The sequence below is a fragment of the Schistocerca cancellata genome, chromosome 1 (genome assembly GCF_023864275.1).
Source record: "Schistocerca cancellata isolate TAMUIC-IGC-003103 chromosome 1, iqSchCanc2.1, whole genome shotgun sequence".
NCBI lineage: Eukaryota > Metazoa > Arthropoda > Insecta > Orthoptera > Acrididae > Schistocerca > Schistocerca cancellata.
Window position 1 is genome coordinate 803,839,543 of NC_064626.1, and position 27,777 is coordinate 803,867,319.

The 27,777-nt window shown below is 42.5% G+C and overlaps 1 protein-coding gene across 1 annotated transcript in view; it reads left to right on the top strand.

The window, feature by feature from the left end:
* The first annotated feature begins 306 nt into the window (after window positions 1-306).
* LOC126104577 (anosmin-1) overlaps window positions 307-27,777 on the top strand; it is a 279,020-nt gene continuing 251,549 nt past the window's right edge. Inside the window, exons 1-3 of the mRNA XM_049912337.1 lie at window positions 307-370; window positions 10,450-10,664; window positions 10,767-10,805. Coding sequence (XP_049768294.1) covers window positions 307-370; window positions 10,450-10,664; window positions 10,767-10,805 — 318 coding nt within the window. The remainder of the gene's footprint in view (window positions 371-10,449; window positions 10,665-10,766; window positions 10,806-27,777) is intronic.

Here is a 27,777-nt window from a genome sequence, read left to right on the forward strand (position 1 = left end):
TGGCAGTAGGTGGCAGCACAATACACGTAATATGAAAACGTATGTTTTTGGAGGTGTCCGCATACTTTTGATCACATAGTGTATCTGGAAGCACAGTATTTCTCGGCTGCGACCAGAACAGCTTGCAAGGTGTGGCATGAGCTCGCCGTAGTCGCTGACCACCTTGAGGTGACGGTCCTTCGCCAACACAAAAAGCATGTATAGTCAACTAAGCAATAGCACATAAATGGAGCCCCCCCCCCCCAAAAAGTACAATTTTTTCATCTCAAATTTAGCGACACAGCCCCGCCCCTATCCACCGCCACCATGGTAAAACACAGCTGCGTCGGCGATCTCACTCACACAGGACCATCCTCCACACCGCCCCACCGTAAGCGATCGCAATTTTGCGATGGAGAAGAATTGTTCATAACATCAACGCATTTCTTATAATCCAGCGCCTTTTAGAAAGGAAAAAACAGTCGCGATAATAGTAAATGCCCTTTTTCCACGAAAATAGGTGCAGTCCATTTTCCTTTAGTTTATGAAAAAAATCGGTATAGTTTTTATGTTCGACTGTATAACACAATCCGCCGATCATTATTTTGCGACATCCATCAAAGTGCACCACCTCCAATTACAAATGATTAGGCTATATACCCCTTACACATGTCCACAACTTTGCTGAGAAAACTGTCTATCACTGCAGGATGTCAGCGTTATTTTTAAGCTTTCATCATCAGAGTAAAGAAAAAGCGAGAATTTAAACGTCAAAGAAAAGAAACATGTGTATTAGGTAATTTCTTTCAGCTTGATGGACAAATTACACAACCTGAGAGCATCTGTTGCATTCAAATCAGTAAATAAAGTGTCAGGCACATGTGTACTAGAAACAATTCAGACACGTGAAATAATATTAGAGAATAGAATCTTTCATGCCATTGGCTCACATGTCGGAAAAAAACAGAATAATTTTACGTTCGACAACAACATGCTATAACTGAAGAGGACGTTGTTATTTTGAACACTATGGCGAGTCCATCTTTTATCAATGCGAATCTGATCACACCTCTGTTTACGAAAGAAATCGCGAGAGCATGTCTTACAATAGAACCTACTATAAGATTTTACTGAATCTCTCTCTGTCTTCCGTTATATCGAAAGCAGTTTCCGCCTGCATGCTTGCATTTGACAGTTTTGTTCCATAACTTCTCTCTACCGACATGTCTGTAAAGTTGCTAATCATATAGCAGAGTCTTGTATTCTAATTTTGAAAGCAATTTGATCATTACAGCCTGTTTCACGTAATCCACTCACATGTTGGGAAATAAAGCACTATCATTTCTAGGTTCCACAACGGAATATAATTCAAGTTGTGTCTACTTTATAATTAGAGGTTATGAAGTAAGAAAGAACACAGTACTTGTTCTAACACCTGTTTTTTAAACACGTAATCGTGACAATAATAGTAAAGAGAATCATGTTTACACGAAAGTAGATAAAGCTGATTTCTATCGGTGTTGTGAGCAAAATCGATGTAGTTTTGAGAGAAATATCTGTGCTGACGTAAGCTGCCGGCAGCACTCAAGTCAGCAAAGAGGTTGCTAGAATATTGGTAGTAGACACTGAAGCAAGTGCGCCTGTCAGGAGAGAGGCCAACGACAGACTAGCAAGCAACGCCCACCAACGCCCTCACGACCGCAAGTATTTAAAACTCGCCGCAGACTGGAGATTCCAGTCAGAGAGTCAGACTCAGTCGCAATCAAAGTCAGTCGCAGTCGATCAGTCGCAGTATCAGTCACTGTTCTAGTTGGCGTCTGTCAGTTCACATCACAGGTTTTGAGAGTGTAGTGTTTATGGTGGGACTTGTACTTCACCAGCAGTGAGGCTAACGTGAACTGCTATGGAACAGTTTGTACCACAACACATGGAAGCTCCTTGTTCTTGTTAATAAAGAACCGTGTTAAAAATGTAAAAATGCGTGCAGTTGTGTTGTAGAAAGTGTATACCAGCCACCAAACAACACCCTCTCCCTTGCTTCCCCTGGTACAAGACTCTACAGTGTCACCGCCGACGCAAAATTATCTGTATCCAAACTTTAACCAGTTATAACACTCCTTGTAATAGAACCTCCTATAAGATTTTACCACACGTCTCTCTTCTGATATATTAAAGAGACAAATACTGTCTGCATGCATATTATATGTATATACATGTGTCACTCCATTGGAGCATAGGGTCAATGCTCAAAAGCTTGTACAGATCTGCATAAAGTTTTGTCAACTATACTGGAAGAAGACTATATCCAGCAGACTATCAATCACAAGAGAGTGTTCCTTTATTGCTCCCTGATAAACAGTTTAATACATTGTTTTTTCGGCTGTAACACGCTCAAGTAGTGTATGACTGGAGTTATGTACACCACCATACACTTTGTTGTTCTGCCATGAGTTCGAGGATGTGTTAGCCGCTAAACCGATATTAACATGTTTTCGTTCTTTGCCTCTCACAGAAAGCGGAACATCTTATGGTGTAAACTATGTAGCTCCCACAACATACAGGTTGGTAGAAATAAAACACTGAGGCGACGTTTCTCACTGACAAGACGCCCTTCATGTGTCAGTCAATCATTATGTGATAATCAACGGCATATCAGTGGACAGATGGGATGAGAAAGACACTGTTAATATGGGGTGATGAACGGTAATACACATTGCAGTTGATAGTGCGATCAATTTTACCAGCCAATGACGCAGCGGAATGCTGCCCAATTTCTGCATCATCGCTAAATCATCCCTCTAGTACTTCGCAAGTACCACACATTATATTACAAATGCAGATAGATGACTGTGGAGTACATCCGTTCAGTCATATACATCAAAGTTTACCAGTTCTTCCTTAATTTCAACACCAGCTGATGACACACTAGAATGCTTCCCAATTTCTGTATCATCAGTAAGTCATCCCTCCACTACTTTTCAGCTACCATATACTAGACTGCGAATGCAGCCAGATGACTGTGCAGTATATCCGTTCGATCATATATACCAAAGTATAACAGACAGCGTCCTATACCGATGAAATTAGGTTATCTACATATTTCCTGCGCATCGATCATAGTACGGAATTTACGAACACTACTGGCCATGTTTCCCTTGTAGGAATGGGTGTTACGGAGCCTTGGGAGAGATAGGCTTGAAAATAGAATGTGGTTTTGTGTAGGGACTCTATTCCACTACCGTCGGACTGCCCGCCTGCACTCTTTCCGCTGCGGCATCCGTTACCCCGATAGCACTTTAGCCTAAATGGCTCATTTATTTTATTTAATGCAGATGTAAAGATCTATTACCTGATATTTTTTAAAGATCGTGTATATTACAGTTTTCGTTTCTCATCGTTTTTTGTTGTTTTTCTTATTGTTCTTACCTGTGACATTTCACATGGAATACATACTTTTTTAAATTAACGGGTAATTTGAGGTTGAACTATAAATAAAATTTGGTTCATTTAAGAAGAATGTAAAAAAATGATATGATAGAGACAAGATCTATCAGTGCCATGACCGATTATGACTGGCGGTGAATACCTGGGAGTGGTTTCTTCGAGCTGTTGGCCACCAGTCACAACGAAATAGTATAGTAATGTTATTGCTAATGCCGTGCATTAACATTAGGTATTCGTCCATGTACAACACTGGATGCTTTCTTGGCTACATTTCAAGCACTTTATATTACATTTACGCTAGTATTCACTGTCTTTGACTATTACTTGACTGATATGTACAATTTGTCAGCGCATTTTGGCATGTTACGTCAGATTCATAATTATATGTGTCTTATTTACTGTTACATGTCATAGTCCTCCTCATTCTGTTCACTGTCACTGTCGTCACTGTCGCTAATGAGATTGTTGTTAGCTGCCTATTGGCATGTCTGTTATGTCGTGTCCGCGGGAACTCTTCATATGTTGTTTATGAAATACTGTCTGTTAACGCATGTAACTGTGCCCATAGTTCTCGGTCTCTTATTGTTGTGTATGCATGTACCAGAGGAGAAATGACTCTATCGGAGCAAAAAAATGCGAGTACGTTCCTGTTTATTTAAAAGACTCTGAAAAGTGAGCTACCAATTGCCTCATTCTACTTTCCTTAGCATCTTTAAAAATTTTCCCAAAAATTTTGTCATGGGACCATTTTAGAGCTCTTTGCAACATGCAGCTCATCTCAAACTTCCATAATTTCCTCTAACTATAACTCAGTCACGCTCACTAGTTCATCGCTGTAAGTCGCTCATACCCATCCACTCCCACTAGCCCATTCTCAGTCACTCATTCAGCCCATCTCATTGACATTATCTCTCTGTGTCCAACTGTCACCGCCAGACCCACATACCCCTTCATTCTGCACTACTACTACAGTCTTCTCTCACTGTCACTATCTGCCTATTGCTCTCTAATACTTCATTCCTTCCTTCCTACTGATACTGTCTATTCTCACTGGCACTATCTGTCTCTTCCTCGTGTCATTGTCATGTACTCAGTCTCTCATTATCACTGGCCTTAATCCCCTTCCACTTTCTCTGTCTCTTTATTCCTCTCCACCGTCCCCCTTGTACTATCTCCTACAATCTTTTCCTAGCACTGTTCTCTCACAGTCAGTTATGTTCCACTGCCACTGTTCCCCCCCCCCTCTCTCTCTCTCTCTCTCTCTCTCTCTCTCTCTCTCTCAAACACACACACACACACTGCCATTGACTCCTTCGCTCTTTCTATAACACAACTACTGTCCATTTTCTCCCTGTGTTTATTACTTTCCATCTCTTTGCAACTACCACTGTCTTCTCCTCTCTGAGCATAAAAAACCGCGAAAATGATGGCATGCCACAGTTTATGGAAATCTTTGAAAGGTGCTTAGGAAGGCAGAATGAGGTGGCTGGTATCCCACTCTTCAATCATATTCATTTAAAGAAACATGAACATATTCGCATTTTTTGTGGTCCAGTAGTTGCATTTTTCCTCTGGTTCACTGCTGCATCAGGGCATGTAACTCGTATGGAATGAAATGTATTGGTCAGTAAAATTTTAATAGTTTGCGTACGTGAAATTGAAGGGACACGAAACTAATTGTACACCTCATACCGGATTGCAAGTGCAGAAAATTTTGCATGTGCTTCAGTACTACAACATGAAGTTCCCAGCTGATAACAGAGACAATTTACAGCATATTTCTCCACGCTACGTCACTTTATAAACTACGTTTTCGCCTCGCATCGGAACTTACGAGAGTATTTTACGTGTACATGTAGGGTAACTTTGAAGGTTTGTGTCTCGGAAACGGATGAAATTGCGAAGGAAATTTTCAAGGCTATTCGAGATAGGGATTGTATAAATACATTGTAAAAATTACGGCCATTTGGAATGTATAACCCCTTTCGAATCTGTGGCTGAGTTTTGGTACCCAAAAAACATGTTTCTTGATAACGGATAATGATTTTTGAAAACTGGGAGACGGCTCCTTTCGATAGATGCCTAGAGAATATTCCGTTAAAATTTGAGCAATTTACTGCGGTTATTTACTACGTGCATTGCGCCTCGTGCCGGATTTTACATGTAGAATTAGGGTAACTTTGAACGTATGTATTCTGAAAACAGATAAAGATACCAATCAATTTTGAACGTTGTTTGAGATCTGGGACTTGGGAACATATCGTAAAAATTTATGCCATTTGCTGTGCTGAGCCGTCTTGGAACCCTGAGCTGGGGTTTGGTCCGCTGGTGACGGTAAAAGTACGGTAAAAAAAAAACATTTCAGGGGTTTCCCGAGGAACTGCCCATGAAGTAATGGTGCCTCCATAAGTCTCATGAAGCCTACCGTAGACTAAAGCAGATACAAAAAGAACCAACCGATTTTCTCCATTTGTCTAAGCAGGAAGAAGTGTGTAATACTCATAGTTTGAGCCTGTACAGTAGGATAGTGACAGTAAGATGATCCTTCTGTTTGGTGTACAAATGGTACCTAGTCCAAATTCTATTCAAAACATTTGACCATACTTCTTTATGACGATCAGAACACGAGGTCTGAGCACCGGAAAATTCCAGTTTTATGCACCGAGTTTTAGAACATATGAGGTACGCATTTGTTTCATGTATAGAATGTTATTATTTAGTTTAAATGTAGTGTATGTCTATTGCACGCATATTTCCCACAGAAGAAGACGTGTCTTCTGGGGAACCTTCTTCCCAGTATGTGCATGTGGGTGTCTGTCTCCGACTCACGCGATTTAAGTGCGTGGGATAAGGTCCGTGAGCCGACCGGCGCCAAAAATGCTATTGTTTCTAAACAAATGGCCATCTGGCGCTCCCACTTTTGTCCCTTTCATTCCTGGCCAAGCCATACACCTGCCATAAGTTTGGACGAAATCGACGGTAAAGAGTAGGTGTTTTTCCCTTGTTAGTTTGGGAGTTTCTCCTGGCATGCGTTCTACAATGACTACATAGTATGTAGATATAGGTGAGACACTACTCTGAAATACAGGAAATGGATTTGCAGCTGTGAATACACGCAGACCTCTTCTGTACAATGGAACAGCGACGTTGAAAATTTGTTCCATACCGAGACGGGAACCATGATTTCCCCTCTGTCGGGAGCGGTAGCCTTAACTTTTTCGGCTATCCACTCAAGCTTCACAGCCAGACCTAAACTCTTGTATGTCGTCGCCCATATGTCATTCAGCTGCACTCGTTCAATTATTGTGATTCTTGTGCAGGGGAGCCATTTTATCGAAAGCTGCAAGCTTGGCACCGGTGGATACTACAGTGGCTGTCTTTGTAAGAAGTATGGGCCTTAATTATCGTATGGCAGTGGAAGTTGGAAGATATTCTAATGCGTTAATGCGGAACCGATTTATTGTGGAAAAGAATTCGATTCCGCATTAACGCATTAGCATATCTGCCAAGAATCGCTGCCATACGATAATTACAGCCCACACTGGACCTCTGTTAATAACTGCACTTTAATAACACTGACAGGAAAAAATCGCAACACCAAAAAATAATGTTGAGTAATGAAAGTCCTGTCTAGGTAACATATTGAAGTGATTAACAATGCAACATCAAGGTTAATGTAAGCACGAAATAAGCTGATGCAAATGTAAAATGAAGGCAGTGAAAATCTCGTAACTCCATTTTATTAAATTTTGAAGGTGAAGTAAAAATGTTTCCTTAAGTTACTATATGTGTAACCGTGTTGTAGAAGTCTAACTATTCACAGATTAAAGGAATCCATGGACTTTCAAATCTCACTTTGATGAAGATACTGCTACTGGAATTACGAGTTTTCACTGACATTTGGAGTTACGAAATTTCCATTGCCTACCATCAATATGTGCTCAATTGGAGACAGATCTGGTGATCGAGCAGGCCAAAGCAAGATGTCGACTCTGAAGAACATGTTGGGTTACGACAGCTGTACGTGGGGGAACGCTATCCTGTTGGAAAACACCCCCTGGGATACTGTTCGTGAATGGCAGAACAACAGGTCGAAACACTAGACTGACGTACCAATTTGCAGTCGGGGTGCTTGGGATAACCATGGGCCATCACTGGCACAGAGGCAGAAACAGCTTTCATCAGAAAGCACAAAAGACGTCCATCGTGCCCTCAAAGGAACTCTCGCTCGACATCACTGCAGTAAAAAATAGTGGTACTTTGGGGTAGGTGGAATGTCTGGGTCGGAGCTGTCTTGAAGCAACCGATTTGTAATAGTTCGTTGTGCCACTGTGATGCCAACTGTTGTCTAAATTACTGCGCCAGAGCCAAACGCCAAAGAGGTTCGCTAGTGCCACACGGCTGTGCAGAGCCCGGTCTTCTTGCGACCGTACATTCTCGTGACACCTCCTGCCAGTAAACTTCTGCAGTGGCTAATGCCATGCCAACCTATCTGCAAAATTGCAAAAGCCACATCCAGTTTCTCGTAGCCCTATTACACGACATCGTTCAAACGCAGTGAAGTGTTGATAATGGAGCCTTTGTTACCTTAAAGGCATTTTTGACTAGCATCAGCTCACCACGTCCAATCTCAGAGGTGACCAACGGCTACGAGCATTACAGCGGGTGTTTAAAACAAACCTGATTTGCATCCTCATAGTGGTGCTTCATAGCGACTTGTGCGAAATTTGACTTAACATTATCTTTCACCTTGGTTCAAGAATCATGAAAGAAGGTTGTATACATGGAACAATCCAGGAGATACTAGAAGGTATCAGATAGATTCTATAATGGTAAGACAGAGATTTAGGAACCAGGTTTTAATCAGTATTACATTTCCAGTGGCAGATATGGACTCTGACCACAATCTATTGGTTATGAACTGTAGATTAAAACTGAAGAAATTGCAAAAAAAGTGGGAATTTTAGGAGATGTGACCTGGATAAACTGACTAAACCAGAGGTTGTACAGAGTTTCAGGGAGAGCATAAGGGAATGGGGGAAAGAAGTACAGTAGAAGAAAAATGGGTAGCTCTGAGGGATGAAGTAGTGAAGGCAGCAGAGGATCAAGTAGATAAAACGACGAGGGCTAGTAGAAATCCTTGGGTAACAGAAGAAATATTGAATTTAATTGATGAAAGAAGAAAATATAAAAATGCAGTAAATGAAGCAGACAAAAAGGAATACAAACGTCTCAAAAAGGATATCGACAGGAAGTGCAAAATGGCTAAGCAGGGATGGCTAGAGGACAAATGTAAGGATGTAGAGGCTTATCTCACTAGAGAAGGAAAATTAAAGAGACCTTTGGAGAAAAGAGAACAACTTGCATGATCATCAAGATCTGAGATGGAAACCCAGTTCTAAGCAAGGAAGGGAAAGTAGAAAGGTGGAAAGAGTATATAGAGGGTCTATACAAGGGCGATGTACTTGAGGACAATATTATGGAAATGGAAGAGGATGTAGATGAAGATGAAATGGGAGATACGATACTGCGTGAAGAGTTTGACAGAGCACTGAAAGACCTGAGTCGAAACAAGGACCCGGGAGTAGACAACATTCCATTAGAACTACTGACGGCCTTGGGAGAGCCAGTCCTGACGAAATTCTACCATCTGGTGAGCAAGATGTATGAGACAGGCGAAATATCCTCAGACGTGAAGAAGAACATAATACTTCCAATCCCAAAGAAAGCAGGTGTTGACAGATGTGAAAACTGCCGAACTATCAGTTTAATAAGTCACAGCTGCAAAATACTACCACGAATTCTCTAGAGACGAATGGAAAAACTGGGAGAAGCCGACCTCGGGGAATATTTCGTAGACTTAGAGAAAGCTTTTGACAATGTTGACTGGAATACTCTCTTTCAAATTCTAAAGGTGGCAGGGGTAAAATACAGAGAGCGAAAGGGTATTTACAATTTCTACAGAAACCAGATGGCAGATATAACAGTCGAGGGACATGAAAGAGAAGCAGTGGTTGGGAAGGGAGTGAGACAGGGTTGTAGCGTCTCCGCGATGTTATTCAATCTGTATATTGAGCAAGCAGTAAAGGAAACAAAAGAAAAATTCGGAGTAGGTATTAAAATCCATGGAGAAGAAATAACAACTTTGAAGTTCGCCGATGACATTGTAATCCTGTCAGAGACAGCAAAGGACTTGGAAGAGCAGTTGAACGGATCGGACAGTGTCTTGAAAGGAGGATATAAGATGAACATCAACAAAAGTAAAACGAGGATAATGGAATGTAGTCGAATTAAGTCGGATGATGCTGAGAGAATTAGATTAGGAAATGAGACACTTAAAGTAGTAAAGGAGTTTTGCTAATTGGGGAGCAAAGTAACTGATGATGGTCGAATTAGAGATGACGTAAAATGTAGACTGGCAATGGCAAGAAAAGCATTTCTGAAAAAGAGAAATTTGTTAACATCGAGTGGTGATTTAAGTGTCAGGAAGTCGTTTCTGAAAGTATTTGTATGGAGTGCAGCCATGTATGGAAGTGAAACATTGACGATAGATAGTTTGGACAATAAAAGAATAGAAGCTTTCGAAATGTGGTGCTACAGAAGAATGCTGAAGATTAGATGGGTAGATCACATAACTAATGAGGAGGTATTGAATAGAATTTGGGAGAAGAGGAGTTTGTGGCACAACTTGACAAAAAGAAGGGACCTGTTAGTAGGACATGCTCTGAGGAATCAAGGGATCACCAGTTTAGGATTGGAGGGCAGCGTGGAGGGCAAAACTCGTAGAGGAAGACTGAGCAGATTCAGAAGGATGTAGATTGCAGTAGGTACTGGGAGATGAAGAAGCTTGCACAGGATAGGGTAGCATGGAGAGCTGCATCAAACCAGTCTTAGGACTGAAGACCACAACAACAACAACAACAACAACAACATTATCTTTGACATGTAGAAACAAGCAAAGCAACTTTCGTTTATGTGCTGCGGTTTTTTTCCGAAAGTGTGTTACGGCCTCGTAATTCTTACAAGCGCTGCACTGTCGTATTGTGAGCAGTAGGCCGTGCTTCGCCTGCGCCTGCGACGCTGCAGTCCCGCCGCGCACGTGTGGCGGTGGCGGGAGCGGCGAGCGGCTGCGCCCCGCTGCCCCCTGCGGCGCCGCGGGCTGGCGGAGGCCTGCTGGTGCGGTCCTCGCGGCCGGCGCGTCAGTCATGGGGCGGGCGCGCGCGCGGCTGCAGCCGGGCCCGGCGCCTCTGCCGCTGCCGCTGCCGCTGCTGGCGCTCGCCGCCTGCGTCGTCGCCGCCGTCGCCGTCGCCGCGGCCGCCGCCGACGACGTGCGCGAGGCGCAGTGCGCGCTGCTCTGCACGCACCACGACAATCGCTCCGCCGTGAGTACCCCGCTAATGTCACGCTTGCCGCCAAACGGATTTCCTAAGCTTCCCTTTACAGCTGTAGAACGTTATCTAATTGCAGATGTAATGAACCACTTGGAACAGCACGACCATCGCAACTGGCGTGTTCTGATGACGCCCACCGCACAACACTCTTGACAGAATCGTCGTAATTCTGTAAAGCTCAGCAACACCGATAGTTTCTTAACGTTCCATTGGGTCCTCAGCATAGTATACTTCAGTATAAGGCATAATGAAAATCAACGTTCCAAAATAAGCTGCAGTAAGGTAATATTTTTAATATTGCACACGACAGGCCTGTTTCGGCTTATTTCCATTATCAAGTGACCTGCGAAAACATGATTGGTAAGATTATCCATACGTAAATCGTAGCTACTTTATGGTTACATTTGCATTGGTACTTACGTCTAGTTGGAGATGATGACCGTATTGTATATATAGTAAACTTTTTCTTTCATGTCTTGGTAAGTGTAATACTTTTTACAGTTACGAAACGTAAAAATTCGCGTTTTCTTCACATATTTTGAAAGTTCAATTCTGACAGTTCTTTACTACGACGCTATATCTTTACAAAATATACACAACTAAACAGAAATGATATTACATTACGTTGTTTTTACTTTCTTTCAAATTTGAACTATGTCATGTGTAAGTTGTTTTAATCATGCGACTATTTCTTTTCATATTCTATACTGTGCACAAAGTTTTAGAGATAGTATTTACGTTTAAAAAAAATGGTTCAAATGTCTCTGAGCACTACGGGACTTAACTTCTGACGTCATCACCCCCTAGAACTTAGAACTACTTAAACTTAACTAACCTAAGGACATCACACACATCCATGCCCGAGGCAGGATTCGAACCTGCGACCGTAGCGGTCGCGCGGTGCCGGACTGTATTGCCTAGAACCGCTTGGCCACCCCTGCAGGCATTTACGTTTAAAATCAGTATATTCATCTAGAATTTAGTGCGGATATTTCCTTGTATGAATATGAATTCCCAGTTAATCGAAACTGCTCTAGTATGTCGTTTCGGTATTTTGTGCAATGTTTCTAAGGCAGTTTCAGTTTTCCCGCCTTTGTGGCGTTGAATTTTCAGACTTAAATAGAAGCTTCAGGGATTACTATCACTGTTTCTAGCGTGTTCCTTAAATCCGTCAAGCTTCTATTTGCACCTGAAACTCAACAGCACAAAGCAAGGAAAAATGAAACTGCCTTAGAAAAATTACACAATATATCGAAAGGACTTACTGTTAACAATCACGAATAATAAGAAATTCTTATTCATACAAGGAAACATCCACACAAAACTCTAAATGAACAGAGTGATTTTAAACATAAATGCTATCTCTAAAACTTTATTGACAGTGTAGAATACCAAAAGAAATAGTCACATGATTAACAAAACTTACACAGACCATAGATAAAATTTAAACGACAGCAAGAACAACGAAATGTAGCATCATATCTGATAAGTTGTATGTACGTCGTAAAAATATGGTATCGTAGTAAAGATCTGTCAAAACTGAACTGTCAAAATATCTGACAAAAACGTGTATTTTTACATTTCGTAACTATAAAAAGCATTATGCTTACCAACACAAGACGGAAAAAATTATTATAGTTGCAATATGCTCATCACATTCAACTACACTTAAGTACTAATGTAAATCAAACATAAAACAGCCACGATTTACGTGTATATAATATTACCAATCTTATTTTCGCAGGTCACTTGATAAAGGCAATAAACCGAAACAGGCCTGTCCTGTAAAATGTTAAAAACGTATTACTTTATTGCACCTACTTTTGGAGCTTTTACTTTCATTATGTCTCATAGGCGTACTTTAATTTTTCATACACAAGTCTCTTTTCTGCTACAGTCACATTTTAACAACAATCCAGTATTTTGTTTGACATATTTATCTCATGTGACACCACGTACTACCTACTTACTTGTCGGCGCTACAGTCCTTGTAGAACCTCAGCCTCCTTTGTCACCTGTCTCCGTTCCTTTCTGTCAATCGCTGTCCTCCTCCACTTTCTGATTCCCATTGCTTTGAGATCCTCCTCCGTATCTTTACCTGGGTCTTCTCTCTTCGGGCGTTCTTATCGACACGTTCTTAACACATTGAGTTTCTGACATTTTCTATACATGTCAAGCCGATATTATTTTTCCTTGCTTGATGTTTGAGTTTAATATTCATCTGTCCAAAAAACGCCTCTAGTTTTGAATTTGTTCTCATTCTCCAACTTCCTTCCTCTCTCATCGCCCCAAATATCTTTCTCAAAATTTTCCTTTCTCATGTTAACAACCAGTCTTCCTCTGTGTGGTCACCACCCATCCTTCCGATCCATACATTACTATAGATCTTAATACAGTCAAATATATTTTTTATTCCTATTATCGTTTCTGGACTTGAATACATCATGCAAGGAATAATAACACTTGTTAACCTATCTTGAATTTCTGCTGTTCTCCTGTTGTCTTCTGTTATTATCCAGTCAAGGTATTTAAACTTTTTCACTCTTTGGTACCCTTTCCGATTTATTTTTATTGAAGTCTCTCCTCTATCCCCACCAGGATCACCCATAAACATGTACTTTGTTTTACCTTTATCAACTTCCAGTCCTAATTCCCGCGCCGCTCCTTCCAATGCAGCATAATTATCCTTTAAAGCCCTGATATTCCTTACGGTTAACGCTACGTCATTTGTGTATGCCACCACTTAGACCTGTCGGTTAAAAATTGTTCCTCATGGGTTTGTTGGAATTTGTCGGATTACTTTCTCTAGTGTTAAAAAATAACGTCTCCCTTTCACAGACCCCTCCGCTCTTGGGTTATCATACGGTTTGTGAATAATGTGTACTTGAAAAGGGGAGATAAAACCTCAGTCGCAGACAAATCTGCCAGATATACAATTGAGAAAGTTGAATAACTCTCAGTAATTTTTTTTTTGCCATAGTCAAAAGATTTCGCTACATAACGTCTCTGTTACACACAACAACAACACAACAACAACAACAACACTCATGGCAAATGTAGTCATACAAAATAATGTATAATCAGTTGATGGCCACTTGATGACAGGAGAAAGCTGCTGAAACGCGTCGTGCCAAACTAAACACTGTTACTAAAACGTGATTGAAGCAGTGAAGTGTGTACTTTGTAATATTCGTGAGACAGTCGTGGATCTCGTCCAGTTCGATTTAACTTCGAGTACTTAAAGTTTACTTTGTCGCATCATATTTCTTGATATGCCTTTTTCATTTCTTAATTCGACAGATTTTTAGGTACTTTGTTGCGTAGAGTGTAACAGTCACTGTACGGTTTGTGAGTAATATGCAGTTCAACGGGAAAGATAAAAGCTGACAGTCGCAGACAAATCGTATAATTTCACATAGACAACCTGTGGAAGTTCACTCGTACCGTAAGGTTCGCCGTCTTCGTCTGAGCACTCTAAGCACTAGCAGATACGGTGCGCCTCACGGAGCTCACAGCTCACTTGGATGTCTGTAATCCGCAGCACCTTTCAGATTATCTGCAACCTCCACTCCTCTCTCACAGAATCAGTTGCTCTACATTTTCAGTGATGCTTACTCCGTTGCTCGTATTTAGGTAACGATCCTTTTTGAATTTTCAAAAACAGAGCTCACTAAATATTTGGTGATACTGTAACGTATCGATTGGTGCGTTATTCTGATAATAAACCTATGTATACTAACATATTTAGTTTCTTAATCTTTTCAACTGGGACTAAAATCAATGAAATAAAGCGAAACTAGTGATAACTACAGGGGGAATAATTTTTTTAAGGAGCACATCCTTCTTAACCCGTTGTTTATTAGTTATGCCCATATGTGAGCGGCTCGTATCTAGCGTGGCTGGTTGTTGTGTTACAGAGCCTTCAACAATCTCTGCTACCAGCATGATGGAGATCCAGCAATATACACCTTTGGGAACACTGGATTAGTCAAGAAAGGACCGGCCACGTGTCCAAAGTGTTTACCTTATTCAAAGTCCCTTGACTGTTTTTCCTCCACTGCATCGCAAGAGTTTAGCGACTGTACGAATCAATGATGTGGAAACGTCCCCTTAGAAAAAATTATGAATGACTGTGCTGGTAAACTTCTTACCTCATTTTATTTTAAAACAGCTGAGATAAACTGAACGTACTCAGACATTTCTCTCTTTACTTATTCTGATCATCACTGAACCGACACACAATATTTTTAGCGCAACGCAATCTGACTTTCAATAATCCCTACAAAAGAATGGCCCTGACTAACAATAGCCTATACCTTTCATGAATCACTTACCTCACAATAATCTTTATTACTCGAACTACTGCATACAGCGAACCCCAATACTGCCAGCTAAATAAAAGATTCTAACTACTCAAGGCAGTAACTACTGATAGGCATAGTTAGCAAATGAAAGATTTTGATAGAGAACAAACAGTGTATTTACCTTAATCATATTCAAAAGTTATCATATATCTATCAAATCATGACCTCCATCTTCACAGTTTCCTTTTTCTGGCGGACACACGTCCAGATCGTCCGCTTATAGTAACCTTTCAAAACTCTGGCATCTCTCTCTCCACATCCACCAATGCTGACGGCTCATCTCCAACTGCCCAACGCTACGCGCTGTTCACATCTAACTGCCCAACACTACACAAGCGAATATTCCAATAATGCCAACCAGCCACAGACTGCACACAGCACAGTCAGTGGTTTTCATACAGAGCGCTACGTGACGTTACCAACATAAAAACCTAAACAGCCTACTTACGATGTGTTCACGAAATTTATTCATACTTGACTGAACTTGGCGATAATTGCTGCGAAACAATGAAACGTGTAATGAGATTCTTGGTAGACTTCTTGAACATGCGTTCTAAATTATTCAAAATTTTAATCTGTATCGAATTGTCCTTATTCATTCTTAGAAAGTGACTGACGTAATGTACGTATACCTCATAAAAGACTATCTGAAAAGAATATGTTACTTGACGATAAATCATTCTCTGTGCATGGCTTGTCGTTCCTCAGTTTTTTCGGTTATGCCTGAAACAACCAGCGTGTCAGCGATGGTGCTAACGACAACGGTAGTGAAGCTGATGACTGTAAGGTACTGGTAGACGACCGTCCAACGATAGTAATCCCTTAACACCTGAATACATTTCTAGATGAAAGATAAAAGTAAGAAATCTTTAGAGGTGCCCGAAACACACAGAAGAATGCAGCACTTGTCAGAAGCGTTGGTAGCTTCACGCAGAATTAGCACCTACCGGCACTGGTGCTCAAAAACAGCTGAACTTCCAATTATTAGCACAGCAATGGTATGATGCGGATTCGCAACATTCAGCGTTAAAAGGGTAATAAGTACATGTCACTGTTTTATATGTCATGCCCTTAAAAAGGAAGAATGACTACCTACAGTTTTGCAAGTGGAAGTGACAAACCTAAAAGAAATTTGTTACTAAATGCTTAATAATTTGAAATATTCAAAATATGTGTGTCGTTTTATTCAATATTTACAGAAAATGATGATATTCAGTTTCATAAAAAATATAAGATTTATCAAGAATTACTTCTTATTCTTGCTTCTTTTTAAAAAAAGGGAACAACTATTTTCATATTAAAAGATACTCAAACCCTTCGCAGAGCCGTGTTGTGTACTTAATTATAGCTCAAGATCAAGTAAAGAAATTTTTGAATCCGACTGAAGCAATTAAATCTTCCTTATGACGTCTATCTTAACTACCGTCTTTCTCTCTACTGTTCCTTCCCACGTAATTTTCGCCTAGTTTGACTGAAACACCCAGTTTGTTATATGTATATTTCATAACTTAGGTCTTGCATCTGCTCGTGCTCCAGTAAAAGGTGAAGCAACGGTGCTAGAAGTATCGTGTTAGAAGTAAACATTTCACAGCGTTAAATAACATTCCGTTGTAGAAATAAGGTATATAAGTAAATGAAATTACGTGACAGAGCTTCAAATTACACGAAAAGCGGTTAGCGTTGTCACCTCATCATGTTTCTCAACGCTCGACTTGTAGTGATATTTCAAGAAAGATGAGAATGATCACTTCTTTACCGACTCAGTCAGTAAGTAGAAGTACTGTATGGTGTGGTCACTCACACCCTTATTACCTCTGACATACATTCTGACGGAACTTCTTGACTAACAACTAAGCTCAAGTAGATGCACGTGACTGTTGTTTACTCTTACTGCTTGTACATCCTTGAATGAAATAACAAAAAACTCAACTTTTACTCGTGTTTGGCACCCTTCATAGCACAAATAACAATTACGAGCTTACAGCTGAGAGCAGAAGATTATCCATCTCAAACATCTCGGTCCAGAACTATAAAAAGACGAGACGACGTCTCTTTAACATCTAAGAAGACTGAACGACGCACCGTGCAGTGTCACGACATTTACATCTGTTTACAGCTACGTCTTTACTTTGCATTTCACTACAAATTGCTTAGCAGAGGGTACTTATGTAACATACGCAAGGTATTTTCCATTCCAATCACGCTGGAGAGTACGAATAATAAACTATTATACGTCTGTTTATCTTCACACGTTCAGTGGAAGTAACACGTAGGTGGATCAAGAATATTAATGTAATTTTCTAAAAAGTTTACAATGAAGCTGTTAGGTATCCGTTATGGTGACACTGGCCAACAAGCCATCGAGTTTGACCATACCTTTTACACCCTGTCTTTATTTTCAGAGAAGCACTAGTTTCGGTCATGCGACAAATTCAAGTTGGAGATAAGCCTTACATGAGGTTGAATGAAGGTTGCTGTGCGTCAAATATACAAATGTGTTCAATTACAGCGTATGTCACATATACACACAGGTGAAAGCAATTAATTTTTAACGCTAAGAAACCATCATTTAAAATGACGTAATGCCAATCTATGACCTGAAGACACTTCCATGACCGAAATTATTTGTCTGTGAATAACTTGTGAATAACTGTATATATAACAGCAGGCTTTGATAATGCCGTGACACCATTCTTTAAATACATTGTAATTCTTCAGCACTGTTTAACAGAATATACCTTTTAAAAGTTTGGAACCCTCTGACACCTGTATCTGCAACTACATCAATATTCCATTAGCCATCTTACGGTGTGTGGCAGAGAGTACTTTTTCTATCACTATCTATTCCGCCTTCCCTGTTCCACTCGCGAATGGCACGTGTTGCCAGATTCTTCCCGGAAAGTACTCCTTGGAAAATTCAATAGTAAGCCTCTCAGTGATGCACAACACCTCTCTGGTAGCGTCTGCCATTGGAGTTTGTTGAGCATCTCCCCAATACTCTTGCGTGGATTAAATGATCCCGTGACGAAACGTGCCGCTCTTCGTTGGATCTTATGTACTTCTTCTTACCTATAAAGGAATTAGTTTCCAAAAATCTGCATTTTAACAATAAAGGAAAAGAGACTATCTTTCTTTGTTAGTATGACAATTTTTCTCCTTCTCCTCGTAGAGCTTTACAGACTCTTGAGTTTCAGGTCCAGTTAGAATTCTTATTTCTTCTCTACTTTATTTATTTTTTTCTTTGATACCTGACAGCATATTATGAACACTCCTGACAGTTTTCGCAAAATCCTATATCCCACTGGCATTTGTAGTGCCTAGTAATTTATCTCGTCCTTTTTCCCTCTTCTGCATCTAGACCTGAGAATCTCTCTTCGCTGCAATCTTTGATTCCAAGATTTTTATTCATCCGACAATACAGACAATTTTCAACATACACTCCTGGAAATTGAAATAAGAACACCGTGAATTCATTGTACCAGGAAGGGGAAACTTTATTGACACATTCCTGGGGTCAGATACATCACATGATCACACTGACAGAACCACAGGCACATAGACACAGGCAACAGAGCATGCACAATGTCGGCACTAGTACAGTGTATATCCACCTTTCGCAGCAATGCAGGCTGCTATTCCCCCATGGAGACGATCGTAGAGATGCTGGATGTAGTCCTGTGGAACGGCTTGCCATGCCATTTCCACCTGGCGCCTCAGTTGGACCAGCGTTCGTGCTGGACGTGCAGACCGCGTTAGACGACGCTTCATCCAGTCCCAAACATGCTCAATGGGGGACAGATCCGGAGATCTTGCTGGCCAGGGTAGTTGACTTGACACCTTCTAGAGCACGTTGGGTGGCACGGGATACATGCGGACGTGCATTGTCCTGTTGGAACAGCAAGTTCCCTTGCCGGTCTAGGAATGGTAGAACGATGGGTTCGATGACGGTTTGGATGTACCGTGCACTATTCAGTGTCCCCTCGACGATCACCAGTGGTGTACGGCCAGTGTAGGAGATCGCTCCCCACACCATGATGCCGGGTGTTGGCCCTGTGTGCCTCGGTCGTATGCAGTCCTGATTGTGGCGCTCACCTGCACGGCGCCAAACACGCATACGACCATCATTGGCACCAAGGCAGAAGCGACTCTCATCGCTGAAGACGACACGTCTCCATTCGTCCCTCCATTCACGCCTGTCGCGACACCACTGGAGGCGGGCTGCACGATGTTGGGGCGTGAGCGGAAGACGGCCTAACGGTGTGCGGGATCGTAGCCCAGCTTCATGGAGACGGTTGCGAATGGTCCTCGCCGATACCCCAGGAGCAACAGTGTCCCTAATTTGCTGGGAAGTGGCGGTGCGGTCCCCTACGGCACTGCGTAGGATCCTACGGTCTTGGCGTGCATCCGTGCGTCGCTGCGGTCCGGTCCCAGGTCGACGGGCACGTGCACCTTCCGCCGACCACTGGCGACAACATCGATGTACTGTGGAGACCTCACGCCCCACGTGTTGAGCAATTCGGCGGTACGTCCACCCGGCCTCCCGCATGCCCACTATACGCCCTCGCTCAAAGTCCGTCAACTGCACATACGGTTCACGTCCACGCTGTCGCGGCATGCTACCAGTGTTAAAGACTGCGATGGAGCTCCGTATGCCACGGCAAACTGGCTGACACTGACGGCGGCGGTGCACAAATGCTGCGCAGCTAGCGCCATTCGACGGCCAACACCGCGGTTCCTGGTGTGTCCGCTGTGCCGTGCGTGTGATCATTGCTTGTACAGCCCTCTCGCAGTGTCCGGAGCAAGTATGGTGGGTCTGACACACCGGTGTCAATGTGTTCTTTTTTCCATTTCCAGGAGTGTATGTTCGTTATGGGTGCACTGTATCTAGGAAGGGTGCAGATAAATGGTCAAGTCCTTCCTTTCCTCCTGAGTGATGAGTAAATTTATACTTGGGTTTCTGAAATTTACAGAAATAAATATTTAGTTCACACATTGTTGTCTAACAGTGGAAAATTACATGAGGTGCTAAATGTTGACGATCATACTCTTCTGCTGACGTTGCCCATTCGAGCTGCGTTCTAATTAGTGACTTTTCTACAAAACCTGCTTTGTTAGTGGTTCATATCAGATTTGTTTAAGTAAGCTACTCTTGTTTATGAAAAGGGTAAATGAACAGATCCACAGAAATATAGAGCCATTGTTCATCGACCCTTCTATTGCTGGATTCCACATTATATTCTAAGCTAAAACATTATAAGATCAGTGATTCGAAAGAAGCTGCTCCCGAAGAGATAGCACAGGATCAAGAAACAACACTTAATATCTTGGAAGTTGTATACGCAGTCGAGCACGTAGATTCTGAGTTCCAAGATTTCCTAAAGAGGTTCGATACAGTATCTCGTTGTCGACAGATAACGACGATACGATCAATCCAATTTCTAATATGATTAACGAATATTTTGAATACAAAACGTCGTAATTTGAGGCTAGGTTGTGAAACCAGTTCCAGAAACTGCGCAATCGGCTACTGGGCATGCACGACATGCATTAGCTCAAATCACTGGTGAAACTAAACAGTTTCGGTTTGTATACTATGCGTTTTGGGGGCTGTCAATAAGGCTAACAACAAAAACAAGCAGCGGCCTATTTCTGTTCTTGAGACAATCCTAGGTGACCTGAACATGGTTGGTTTAACGATATCTGAGCCTGAGAGCAAACTTCAGTAAATTAGAAACTCGTTCACATATTAATTACGAAGAATACAAGCAAGTAAAACATCTAGCTGTGGAACAGATAACATACACTGCATAGAAAAATATGAATTCCCTACTTACCGAGAAACATAATGAGATCTGTATTTTCAGTTCTGGCGACAATATTTCGCGCGTTTTAGTATCTTTCATTCCGTTCACATCATTTCATGTTGTATGTTAATGACCACGCAGAAAATGTTAATAGTTATCTCAGACATTACAAGGATGATGCAGTTATCTACAATTCAGTATTGTCACAAAAAAGCTACACAAGTTTTCTACATCTACATCTGCATGATTAGTCTGCAATTCAAAATTAGGTACCTGGAAAAGGGTTCATCGAACCACCTTCAAGCTATTTCTCTACTGTTCCTCTCTTGAACAGCGCCCAGGAAAAACTTACTCTTCAATCTTTCCGTGCGAACTCTGATTTCACTTATTTTATTATAATGATCATTCTTCCGTATGTAGGTGGGCGCTAACAACACATTTTCACACTCTGAGAAGAAAGTTGGTGACTGAAATTTCCTGTCGTAACGGAAAAAGTTTTTGTTTTAATGATTGCCACCCCAATTCTCATATCATATCTGTGGCACTCTCTTACATATTCAGACGGACTTTGATAAAATTTCAATGTGGTGCAAAGACTAGCAACTCACCTTGAATGTTCAAAAATTTAAAATTGTTTACTTTACAAAAATAAAATATATGGTCTATGTATGTATGTATTAAACCGGGGACCTAGAAACGACGGAGAGACTTCGTCCCGCCGTAGCTCTCAGTGGTTCACAACACCACATTAGACCACAGCAGTCCACCCACTCCACCGTCGCCCCACATCGCACTCAGGGTTATTGTGTGGTTTGGCCCCGATTGGACCCCTCCGAGAACGTCTCATAGCAGACGAGTGTAACCCTAAATGGTTGCATAGTAGAGTAATTATGGTGTACGCATACGTGGAAACGGTGTTTGCGCCGAAGTGTGATCTATCTGATCGTTCGATTTCAATCCCTACAGACTGTTACACCCATGTATTGAGTGAGCTGATCGAGTCCAGCTGTGCCTCACTGATATTGTAGTCATACAACCACTTAAAAAAAAAAGAAACATGTGACTAAAGACGTCGACGCAATTCAGAGACGCGCTGCTAGATCGCCAATGGACCGGTGTGATCCATGTGTTAGTGATGCAACAGAGATTGCCATTAAAATTATTATGGACTCTTCGGAACGAAGGTAAGGTTTGAAATGTTTTCAGTAGGAGAAACCACGCAGCGTTTAGATATTTATCAGGAATCATAAGAAAAAACACCAACAGCCACTATGATAAATCTTTGTTATTGCTTTCTGTTTCGAGTATCGAGGGTCATCATGAGGCACGGGAATTGTCGCAGACGTTGTGTGTCACCAGATGTATAATGTTCAGCCCCTCTACCTAACGTGGAAAGCGGAAACTGAACATCGCAAAATGGTTCAAATGGCTCTGAGCACTATGGGACTCAACATCTGAGGTCATCAGTCCCCTAGAACTTAGAACTACTTAAACCTAACTAACCTAAGAACATCACACACATCCATGCCCGAGGCAGGATTCGATCCTGCGACCGTAGCGGTCGCGCGGATCCAGACTGAAGCGCCTAGAACCGCTCGGCCACACCGACCGGCTGAACATCGCAACCAGATACTTAAAATATGAAAATTGTTCGGGATATGTAATATCGTCAGCAATAAAACAAATATAACGTGCCCGACTTCTGCATACTTGTAAAGCTATAGGAAACATCGAAATTAGCCCATGATTCTTATTAACAATTGAGTGTTTAGGTAAGAAGTACATCCGTTTTATTTTTGATGTCGCCGGATCCTCTGAACATTGTTTTTATTTTACACATTTGATTGTGATTTTCATATTGTATTTTGACATTGTGTAGAATGCCTGTGCCTGATAGCAATTTGCGATAGTGGAAACTGGTAATTATAACAAAGCTTTCCCATGGTGTCTGTAAGTGATACAAGTTTGAGAGCTAATACTGCATATAGACTGTGCAACCATTAAGCTGCTTCCACCATCTGTTTCGCGTATGAATCGCGAGCATAAGATGAGATTCAGTCGTGTCTAGAGACATTCAGACAATCGTTTTCCTTGCGCTACACACACGAACAGAATAAGATGGTAAGTGGTTATAATTAAAATGAAATGTCCACCACCGTGCGATCTATAAGTTGCGAAGTATCTATAACGCGTCACAAGAAAATGTGCTGCATTCATAAGACACAGTCGTACGTCAATATAACTCCACACACATACATACCATGCGGGGGCACGTAAATGAGTAATAGAATTGCAATTTACTGTGACAGGAACAACGGCCATCAGAGTGCATTAGTGAAATTCGTGTTTAGTGTTGCTGCTAGACCTGATAAGGTATGTAAAGAGGATGAACAGCGTCAGATGTTGAATGATCAATGTGAATGACACAGAGAGATGGTGTACTCGTTTGAGACAGACAACGCCATCGGGTACGAATTCAGGTCAGTTCTGGTAGTGACTGAGGGAATGCTGACGGCACACCGGTATGTCATGAACATGACAAAGATTGAAAGAGGCCTCATTGTGGGTCTCCATCGGCCGACTGGTCGAATTGTGCAGTATCCAGATTTTCGGGGCATTGGGACGTGACAGAGAAACGGAGTTGGACTGCATTGTAATGTGAGGGCAGGCATAGTCGTCGTCAAGCTTCTGGTCGATAATGTTTGACTACCGTCAGGAACGGTCGTCGTATTGAGGAAGAGGCACTTCGTAAGCCCTTCACATCTGCTCCTGCCATCTGAGAGCAAGTAGTGGACACCTTAAAATATTCTGTGTCATCCCACACCGTTTGTAGGAGACTAGGAGCAGTCGGACTAGGGAATTACCGTCCGATCCGTAGATAACGGTTAAGACCACGATATAAATTGTTGCGTTTCGAGTGGTACTATGACTGGGAAGAGTGAACAGTTGATGAACGGCTATGAGTTTTTGTTCTGCACTACCTCGGGTACACATCGTCGGCGACGAAGTCCTTTTCTTTTGTGATGTGGAGAAGCACTGCAATATTACGCCTGGTGTCATTGTGTGGGGAGCCATCGGGTACGAATTCAGGTCAGTGCTGGTAGTGACTGAGGGAATGCTGACGGCACACCGGTATGTCATGAACATCCTGCGTTCTCATGTGTTACCTCTCAAGCGACAGTACCGTGATGCCATTTTTCAACAGGAGAATACTCGTTCACACATAACACGTGTCCGTATCAACTGTTTTCGTGATGCTAAGGTACTGTCGTGGCCAGCACGATCCCCGGATCTGTCCCTTATGGAATAATTGTAGAACCAGGTTGAACGTCAACTCCGTCCTCGTGCCAGTATCCAGGACAGATGCAACAGCTGTGATCCAGCTTGCCTCAGGAGAGAAAGCAGCGGCTTTATGACACCCTTCCCAACCGAATTAATTCATGCATCTAGAAAGAAATGATAATTAATCGAAACCCCCAGCTGCCAACAGGTGTTGTTGATAAACCTCAATGGGGACAGCTGAAAATGTGTGCCCTGACCGGGACTCGAACCCGGGATCTCCTGCTTACATGGCAGACGCTCTATCCATCTGGGCCGGCGAGGACACAGAGGATAGCGCGACTGCAGGGACTTATCCCTTGCACGCTTCCCGTGAGACCCATGTTCCCAACTGTCCACAACCCACATTCGTAATGTTCCTAAAGGATATGTCCATTCACTCATAACTCGCGCCACCTAAGGTGACGATTCCTGTAAGAGTTCGGGCCAAGTGTGGGCATTTGCACAGAAGTCGATCAGTGGCTGGGTAGCCTTTAACTATATGAAGATAGTAACTGTTCCAAAAGAACAGATGAAACCCTCAGCTGCCAACAGGTGTTGTTGATAAGCCTCAATGGGGACAGCTGAAAATGTGTGCCCTGACCGGGACTCGAACCCGGGATCTCCTACTTGCATGGCAGACGCTCTATCTATCTGAGCCACCGAGGACACAGACGATAGCGCGACTGCAGGGACTTATCCCTTGCACGCTTCCCGTGAGACTCACATTCCCAACTGTCCACAGCCTACATTCGTAATGTTCCTAAATTGGTATCCTAATTGGTATCTGTTCTTGCGGAACAGTTACTATCTTCATATAGTTAAAGGCTACCGGGCCATTGACCATCTTCTGTGCGAATGCGAAAACTTTGCCCGAACTCTTACGGGAATCGTCACCTTAGGTAGCGCGAGTAATGAGTGAATGGACATATCCTTTAGGAACATTACGAATGTAGGTTGTGGACAGTTGGGAACGTGGGTCAGGGCACACATATTCAGCTGTCCCCATTGAGGTATATCAACAACACCTGTTGGCAGTTGAGGGTATCGATTAATTATCATTTCTTTCTAGATGCATGAATTAATTCGGTTGGGAAGGGTATCATTTCTAGAGAAGCTGCATGGTCGTCATTGGTATCTGTTCTTTCGGAACTGTTACTATCTTCATCGTGCATCTAGGTCAGATAAAGTGTAACGTCATACTGATAAGTGGGCTCATACTTCCATGTTTTTCCTATATTTGCTAGATTTTGTAATCACTGAAATAACATGGCGTACCCTCTCAACCACTGAAGTTCTAATTCGTTTCCTCCCTTCCTTCTGTGCCTCTCTTTCATTGTCAGGCAGAGAATGTTGGCTTAAATTGTCTCCATGCAGTAAGTTTGCTATCATACGTGATCTCGCACAAATTCCGCCAATGGAATTATGCCTGCATTCATCGACCATAGCAAGAGAAGCTGGGCAACACGTGTTCGAGAGACGTGCAGCTATGACTTACATACTGGGGAAAGTTGTGGTTTGCAGTTCCCGCGTTTACAGAAGGCGCTCCGCGGTGACAGCGCGCAGCGACGCCCCTTCGGGTCCGCGGCGGCGAGTGCAGAACGAGCCGCCGAACCGGTATTTCGAGTCTGTTAAAGCCCAAAAATGCAGCGGGACCGCGGAATGACAGGCGCCGGGACAAAGTGGTGGCGGCGCGTCAGAAGGCTGCCCCGCCGCCGAACACGCTACACAACCGCGGGCCAGCGGCCAGCGCCCGCCACCTGTTACTATAATGTCGTATGCAGCAGCATACAGGGATCTTGACAGCCCGTGATCCAAAAGCATACAAAACTGCAATTTCTTGATCGTGTTTTGTCTTAAGTAGTTCTCTTAGATTCTCTAGCGCTTTTCATGCACGGGCCTTAGTGCTAAAGCAGTCTCCTGTTGTTCGGAAAACGAAGGTTTCGTACTTGTGACCGGAAGGTCGCAAAACGAACGAACAGAAAGGTGCCACCATTATCGTGGTGGTGCACTCGCCCCTGTGTGGCGAAAACTTGCAAGACTGCCGAACGTGTAGCAGCCACTACTTCTTTTCGCAGAGCCATGCCGAGGTGCCACTACGCCCTTGGCAGAACCGCCAAAGCTGCATGACCCCCTCCCACCCTTGTAAAACTACCTCACCCCGTATTTTTCCAAGAAGATTTAGCGTTTTTCATAAGTTCATCAGTTGGTTTAATAAAAATGAAGCATTGCTGAAAACGTTCCTTAAACGGATTACAACAACAAAATACATTGATCACAAAATATAAATGTATCATTCCAGTAAATAAATTAGAAACTGTATAAACTTTCTACAAATAGTTGTTTATTGCAGCTACTGTTCAAAAAGGTTCAAATGGCTCTGAGCACTATGGGACTTAACATCTGCGGTCATCAGTCCCCTAGAATTTAGAACTACTTAAACCTAACTAACCTAAGGACATCACACACATCCATGCCCGAGGCAGGATTCGAACCTGCGACCGCAGCAGTCGCGCGGTTCCGGACTGAGCGCCTAGAACAGCTAGACCACCGCGGCCGGCGCAGCTACTGTTCATTGGTTTTAGTTGATATATAATCTTCTTCTTCTTCCTTAGCATTTGTCCGGCCAGCAGGCAGGACACTATGTTTTGGTCTGCTGTTGCCATTTTATCCTAACTTGTGCCTGACAAGGGCGCAGCCATGTGTGTTTGATATCTTCGTGTGTGGTGTGAAACTATCGCTGTCTAAGTCATTCTACTGGCCTTTTACCACGTACATCTGCATCTACATCTACATCTACACCTACACGATTGCTCTTCAATTCACGATTAAGTTCCTGGTAGATCGTTCACCGAACCACCTACATGCTATTTGTCCACCGTTTCCATCTCGAACACCGGGCGCAAAAAATGAGCACCTAAATCTTTCGGTTCGAGCTCTGATTTGTCCTATTCTATAATAACGATCATTTCTCCCTGTATAGATGGGCACCAACATAATATTTTCACACTTGGAGAAGAAAGATGTTGATGGAAGTTTCATGAGGAGAGCCTACAGTAACGAAAAACGCCTAGCTTTAGTGACAGCCACCACAGTCGCGTATTATATTCGTGGGACTCTCTCCTCTATTTTGCGATAGTATATTTTGCGATAGTACAACACGAGCTACCCTTTTTGACAATTTTCGATACCCTCCGTCAATCGTACGTGATTTACTCTCAAACCAAAACCAGTCTTTGGCACTGTTGTTGCGGCTGCTCTAAGGGCATGCCCACACCAGCACAGACGACCCTCTCTCATCTTGTCTGCTACTGGTGCTGCTCTATATGACTCAGGAGTTACGTCATTCGTGACACGATAGTGGAGTGTTAATACAAATGTCCACCTCAGCATCTTTGTTTCCATGACAGCAAATCGTTATTCCACTTAGTTTGCTGTAGGCCAGGATTCAGCACCATACAGTGAAACTAAATGGAT